At 46.1% G+C, this 7,701-nt stretch overlaps 1 protein-coding gene across 1 annotated transcript in view; it reads left to right on the forward strand.

Moving 5' to 3' along the window:
- Positions 1-245: 245 nt before the first annotated feature.
- Positions 246-7,701, forward strand: part of bin2b (bridging integrator 2b) — an 18,182-nt gene continuing 10,726 nt past the window's right edge. Inside the window, exons 1-2 of the mRNA XM_017479661.3 lie at positions 246-549; positions 3,379-3,459. Of these exons, the coding sequence (XP_017335150.1) occupies positions 445-549; positions 3,379-3,459 (186 nt within the window). The 5' untranslated portion in view covers positions 246-444. The remainder of the gene's footprint in view (positions 550-3,378; positions 3,460-7,701) is intronic.

The following is a 7,701-nucleotide window of genomic DNA, read 5'->3' on the forward strand; positions in this document are numbered from 1 at the left end:
TCTTTCTTTCCTTCTTTCCCTCCCTCTCCCCCCCCCCTCTATTTAATCCTTTCTTCCTTCTATCTCTCTTGTTTTTCTTCCTCTTTCCTGTAACTACACACTGAGCTGCATGTTTTTGAGAATACCTGGCAACCCTGATTAAAACTTTTTCTTTCTCTCAGATTTAGTTTTGAGTTTCGGTGGAACACTGCAGCGCGCGCGCGCACACACACGCACGTTCTGACATGCATGAAGTTGAGTAAGTGTGTTAACACACTCCACATGTGCTCCATGTCGCAATAAACAGGAGTAGAAACTGATCCTCTCCCCTGCAGCACTCCGCCCTGCACAGTGCTCTAGAGGAAGTCACACTGCCACGCGCATATAAAAAGGAAGGAGTGTGTGTGAGTGTGTGTTTGAGAGTAGAGAGAGTGTGTGAGTGTGTGTGAGAGTAGAGAAGTGAAGATGGCTGAGAATAGAACGAGCTCCAACATCAGCGGAAACCTCGGCGCTGGAGCCGGATTCCTGGCCAAGAAGTTCCAGAAGTCCATGAACAGAGCACAGGAGAAGGTAATGATCCAGCTTCTGCACTTCATGAACATCTCTCAGATAACACGCACGCGCGCGCGCGCGCACGCACGCAGATTTCAGGGTGGTGTCTTCATGTGTATGTCTGGAACTCATTAGCGACCTAAAGGTTTAATATCAGACCTGTGACTGATTCTAGATCTGTGTAATGGATTTCTAATGGATCTGTAGCAGTCTAGTGGTTTCTGATGGTGATTTTAAAGGACGTGTAGCAGTGCACTGGTCTTTGATCTGGGTTTGATGGACCTGCAGGAGTGTACTGGTCTCTGATGGTGGTGTGATGGACCTGCAGGAGTGTACTGGTCTCTGATGGTGGTTTGATGGACCTGCAGGAGTGTACTGGTCTCTGATGGTGGTTTGATGGACCTGCAGGAGTGTACTGGTCTCTGATGGTGATTTGATGGACCTGCAGGAGTGTACAGGTCTCTGATGGTGGTGTGATGGACCTGCAGGAGTGTACTGGTCTCTGATGGTGGTTTGATGGACCTGCAGGAGTGTACTGGTCTCTGATGGAGGTGTGATGGACCTGCAGGAGTGTACTGGTCTCTGATGGTGGTGTGATGGACCTGCAGGAGTGTACTGGTCTCTGATGGTGGTGTGATGGACCTGCAGGAGTGTACTGGTCTCTGATGGTGGTGTGATGGACCTGCAGGAGTGTACTGGTCTCTGATGGTGGTTTGATGGACCTGCAGGAGTGTACTGGTCTCTGATGGTGGTTTGATGGACCTGCAGGAGTGTACAGGTCTCTGATGGTGGTGTGATGGACCTGCAGGAGTGTACTGGTCTCTGATGGTGGTTTGATGGACCTGCAGGAGTGTACTGGTCTCTGATGGTGGTGTGATGGACCTGCAGGAGTGTACTGGTCTCTGATGGTGGTTTGATGGACCTGCAGGAGTGTACTGGTCTCTGATGGTGGTTTGATGGACCTGCAGGAGTGTACTGGTCTCTGATGGTGGTTTGATGGACCTGCAGGAGTGTACAGGTCTCTGATGGTGGTGTGATGGACCTGCAGGAGTGTACTGGTCTCTGATGGTGGTTTGATGGACCTGCAGGAGTGTACTGGTCTCTGATGGTGGTGTGATGGACCTGGTTAGAAAGAGAAACAAGCCATAATGTTTTCGTTCGCAGTAATGAAGCGTATTATAAACTGAAGTGTGCACGCGATGGAAATTCAGAAGTGTTTGGATCTTGTTGGGGAACAGAGGTGTAGGATCAGTGGAGGTGGTTCAGGACGTAGCTTTACTCTGTGTGTGTGTCTGATTTATTAAAAATAAATGTTTACACACAAACAGAGAGTCATGAGTCTATTAGTAAGGTGTGTAGTTTAGCAACGTGAATCATTTCTCCGTGTGTGCGTGCGTGTGTGCGTGCGTGTGTGCGTGCGTGTGTGCGTGTGTGCGTGTGTTTGCCTGTTGCTTCCTGCCACTCACTTCCTCTCTCTCATTTCACTTCAGTCTGTGAAGTTCGCTCGTGTCGTGGGCCTGAGTGGCCTGTACAGAGTTGACCACATGGTAAAAAAACTAACAATAACAAGATAAAAACACCGAGGAAACGGTCAGTGGGCCGACCTCGGTCCCGCTCGGCATGTCCACAGCGAGTAATAAAGTATAGAAGTGTACAAGATGGCATTGTGACCTCACTACTGCAACGACACTGGGATCAGGGGAAGAACCAGTACCGAGAAATTGTACTTAAGTGAAAGTAGAGATGGTGTTTGAAGTGTAGAGTCAAAAATATCCTCGAGTGAAAGTTAAAAAGTTGCGACCGTTTTTAAATGTTCTCCATTATTCAGAAAATAAACGCTCAGACCATCTGCTCCCTGTTTCCAGCTCCTGGTTCACGCTGCACACGACCAACGCCACGTAGTTTACCGACGAGGCGATCAGATGTGAAATATCCTGCTAGAATCTGACCCGCTACCTCCCCGGAAGTGATGTTAATCTAATCTAGCATTAGCAAAGAAACCCGGCTAACCTAGACAAATATCGCCAGGTAACATTAGCAAGACCTTGTCTCGGCATGCTTTTTCAAATTATATGGAGTTCAAATGAAATAATCGGACACTGAACTGAAATATTGGAATGTAAACTGAAATGAGATCGGACACGAAACTGAAATGAGATCGGACACTAAACTGAAATATTGGAATGTAAACTGAAATGAGATCAGACACTAAACTGAAATGAGATCGGACACGAAACTGAAATATTGGAATGTAAACTGAAATGAGATCGGACACTAAACTGAAATGAGATCAGACACGAAACTGAAATATTGGAATGTAAACTGAAATGAGATCGGACACTAAACTGAAAGAAACGGAAGATAAACTGAGATGTAATTAAGAGTAAAGGTGTTAAATTTCAGTAATACTCAACCCCCCCCCCCCCCCCCCCCCCCCCCGAAAAAACAATTGTGTTAAGATTCCGATTATTTAACTAAATCCATAACGCAGCCGTTCAGAACTTTCTCCAGCCTCTTGGCCAACTTCTCGACACTGTGTCCTGGAGAGGCTCCTTATGATTGAGCGTCATCTGATCTGAAGTCTGATTGGCGTTAGGTTTTGGACGCATATGCATGCGGGTCATTTGTAAATATGCATTTTGATTTTTGGATTATTTTATTTTTTTACACCCGGAAGCCGGGGGATGCTAACTTTTCACAGAGTAGGTCTCCAGTTTTTTCACCCTGGAATATTTAGAGGCCTCCGTCCTTGAGCTCATCTGCGCAGCAATGATTCATAACATCGTGTGTTCATGGCCGTGTGCCTCGTGTCCCTGTGTGAACTCCTGTGATGTGTTTGTGCTGCAGGTCCTTCAGAAACTCGGGAAAACCATGGAGACCAAAGACGAGCAGTTCGAGCAGTGTGCAGCAAATCTGAACAAACAACAGGTGAGCCGTGTGTGTGTGTGTGTGTGTGTGTGTGTGTGTGTGTGTAAATGCTATGAGGTCCAAGAAACAAGAGGTTTCATAAAATCCTATCCAGTCAGCTTTACCTCTGACTGTTACAAAGCACTGACACCGGAGACTCCTTCCATTAATGTTAATTAAATAGACGTCTCCTCGTGGTAACCTTTACCATATGGACGATATTATTTGAAGCATCTAGTGTACAAGTGAAGAAGCTGTTGCAATGGAAACGATAACGTATTAGAACCAGAGTATTGATATAATATGAAAGTTAATCAGTCAGTCCCTCCGGGACGTGAAAATGAACGCTTTTGTGAGGTGGATTTTGGGAAGTTTCTGCGTTTCCTGTTGCGTGAGTGAAGTTGTGTGAGCTCGGGAATTGTTATTTTATCCCGTACACGAGCTTGGGTAAATGTCATGTCTTTATTAGCATTGTCGGACGTTTTGTATGACGGGAAACTCCGTCCAGAGCAGAGCGCTGGCTCAATCTGATAATCTCTCTCTTTGACCGTAATTGTTTTTGTTTTGAACTCGTGACGGGATCCGAGCACTGCAAGGAAGTAATATACATATAGTGTGCCTAGTTACACACGGTTTTTTCCCCATATTAAATCACACTGAATGTGAAGCTCTATGTACAGATGCAGCGAGTGATCTGATCAGAGATTGATTAGGGGATGTGTGATGTCATTTTTTTGTTAGTTTGTTTGTTTTGGGAACTCGCACTGTACCTGGAGGTTTTTACCACAGAACTTATGGAGAATTCTGCAATTACTCATTACACTGGCACATGAAAACTGGCTAAACAAAACAAACCCCACATCACGACATGTCATTACAGGCTGAACATCCACACCCTGTCCCCTTACACAACCACAAGCCTCTTTGCTGGTCCCTCTATCGGCTTCGTTTGCAGGAACGGCCGTGCTATCTCATTACCATCGTCACGTTTATATTAAGGCATTTAACTTCTACATCTGAGCAGTTGAGGGTTAAGGGCCTTGCTCAAGAGGTTTGAACTCGTGAACGTCTTAACCGCTGAGCTACCGATGCCTTTTAATTCGACTATCAGGTTCCCTCACTCTCCTCCGGCACGGTGTTCATCTCATCCGGGGTTAGGAGGTTCCTCGCGCAGGACTGGAGTGGACTTACTCTCGGCATGAGCCTCGTGTCTTGCTTGACGGCCCGTGTTTGTGAGAACGAGCTGACTCTTTGTTTGGTTGGTGTGAAGTGTACCGTCACTCGTCACTCATGTCCAGTGATGCCCTGATTGTGGTGAGGAAGTCCAAGCCCACAATGCATACATCTTTAAGAGGAAAAAAGCTTTTATTGTGACGCACACATACAGTACGGTGAAATTCTTTTCTTTGTATAAATCAGCTTGATGGGAATAGGACGTTGGGGTCAGAGCATCAGGTCGGTCATAATACAACGTCCCTTGGAGCAGGGAGGGAAAAGGGTTTTGCTCAAGGGTCCGACAGTGGTAACTTGGTGGTTGCTTGAATTTGCGAGCTTCTGATGAGTATTTACAGTTTACAGTTGCATTTATATAGCGCTTTACATAGTACGGGGGGGAGGGGATCTCCTCCTCAACCAACACTAGTGTGTAGTATCCACCTGGATGATGTGACAGCAGCCATATTGCACCAGAACACCAGCTATTAGTGGAGAGGAGAGAGTGATGTAGACAATTCAGAGATGGGGATTATTAAGGGGTCATGATAGATGAGGGTCGATGGGGGAATTTCTCCAGGACACCGGGGTTATACCCCTACTCGTTTACCATACGTGTCCTGGGATTTTTAACGACCACAGAGAGTCAGAACCTCAGTTTAACGCCTCATCCGAAACACAGTGCTGTTTTTTCAGTATAGTGACTCGTCACTATACTGGGGCATCAGGACCCCACACAGACCACATGGTGAGCGCCCCCTGCTGACCTCACTAATTCCACTTCCAGCAGCAACCTTAGTTTTCCCCAAGAGGTCTCCCATCCAGGTCCTGTCCAGGTTCAACCCTGCTTATCTTCAGTGGGAAACCAGGAGCGAACTAGGCCAGAGCCTGGACCACTGAACCACCTTAACCGGAGCGAGTCAGAACTTGCTCACAAAACTGGTTCCTAGGGCTGTAGGAGTTGAGTAAGACCTGTTAGCATAGCGGTGCTGCGAACGAGATATCATTTCAGAGGTGTTGAACAATTAAGATGGCTTGCAAAGCTCACAGCTAATATAACTCTCAATGGCCAGTGGTTTTTGAGTATGTGCTGCCTGTTAAAATCTTAAAATGCTCACCTTCATCATGGTCAACCCTTTATTTCTCACAAGAACTTCAGGGGAAATTAGTGAAAACTCTTATTTGTGCATTTTGGGACGCTGCAGCGATTGTGAGCTGTATTTCCTACCGTTGTTCACGGTCTTATCTGAAGTTTTAAAATACCACTGCTTATTCTGCTGCTCAATTCGATTAAATTTTCATTTACACACCGGAAATTGTCCCTAATGAGCAAGACCGAGGCGACGGTGGTGAGGAAAAAAACTCGCTGAGACGACATGAGGAAGAAACCTCGTGAGGAACCAGACTCTAAAGGAAACCCATCGTCATCCAGGTGAACTCCCATCTCTTCTTCTGCAACACAGGAGTGTGAATACGTGTCTCCAATAACTAACTTTTTATACACACTTTTTTGTGTGTTGGCGTTTTTTGGAGGGTTTTATTTTTTTCTGCATGGGAGCATCATCAGCAGTGCCCGTCCACAGCTCGGAGAGAACAGTGCCTACGTGCTCCCTGTTCTGACTGCAAGTCCCCACTTTCCCAACATCGTGACAGACTTCATGTTTATGTTTGTGAGCATCCAGTCTACAGGAGCTCTCTTGTCAGTTTAGGGCAGCTCTCCAGGGCGGAGGAGGGACACAGTGGACCCTGTGTTAACCGGGGCGCAGCAGCATTTTACTGTACATGGTATCCAGAGACCACGCTGGAACCCTAGCTGCATGGGTGTAACCATGCATTCTTTGGGGGGGTCGTATCCCCCCCAGTGTTGAGGAAATACCAATCTGTCCCCCAATATACAGTAGAAAATATTTATATATGTCCCCCTTTAATGAACCCCGCCAACGGATCTGTCTTTTCTTCATCTATTTATTTATTTACGTCTATTCCATTTTAATATATTTCCGTTTGTTAAGGACAATAAGTGTGCCCCCCCTCCAATTGTACGCTTGGTTGCGCCCATCCTCAACGCAAGTTGGTTGATATATTTGAGCAGCTCAGTCTGTAAGAAATGGACACAGCAGCCAAGTGTAGAAAAGTGCAGCAGAACATGCGAGCTTTTATTCAGACAGTCAGTAACTAGATTCCTAAATAGTAGGTGACCTTAGATTAGTGTAGAAGGAATCATACCATGGCTTGGTTTATTCTGAAGAACGTCAGTTAACTGTTGATATTTGCACACCCAGGAAGTAGGCTAGGCTAACGCCAGGTCCAGTTTTTGACTATTAACGTTACGTTCGCGTGCAGATCCTCCCGCCGAGTTCACTGTGAACCCTCACGCTGTGACAGACTGTTACACATGCGGGTGAAAGTGAGGAAAGTTGCACAGCATTTCGTTCCTTTACACTACATTCGGCCTAAGGACGACTCAGTGATTTTACAGATATGAGGCTCAGCATAACGCTGAGATGTGCTGGCTTGGCGACGAGAGAGATGGAGCTCACGTCTGAGTTGTGGCCATATTGTAGTTCTCCAGTCAGAACTGGTGATGGCGGTTTGTCTTTAGAATTAAGAAAAGAAAACTCCAGGACCCTTTACATAGCTGACGCTTCAGGTTACCGCTATATACTGTTGTACACTTGTTACGTAGCAAGCTAAACAGCATGATGACATTAACATCATAAATGACACCAGGTACACAAACAGAATCTTCAGTTTATCAAATTAAAATGATCATCTGAGTCAGTCGTTGCTCTTCTGGGGAAATAACGGCACCCGGTCACGTTGCAGGCAGCACAGCACTGCTTGGAAGCCTCTGTGGGGAAACTGTATTCACAACATTGTATAGTGTTGAATTTAGTTTCATAGGTATCTGTCCTTTCTGAGTCTGTTTAAAAGTCGTGAACGCGTGTTTAAATGTTAGCGTGTGTGGTTTGTCTGCACACATCTTATCTCGCCTCTACTTGGTGTGGTGGGTTTCATGGTAGCTTGTGGAGCAGAGAATACATCTGCCCA

The sequence above is a fragment of the Ictalurus punctatus genome, chromosome 11, assembly GCF_001660625.3.
Source record: "Ictalurus punctatus breed USDA103 chromosome 11, Coco_2.0, whole genome shotgun sequence".
Classification (NCBI taxonomy): Eukaryota; Metazoa; Chordata; class Actinopteri; order Siluriformes; family Ictaluridae; genus Ictalurus; species Ictalurus punctatus.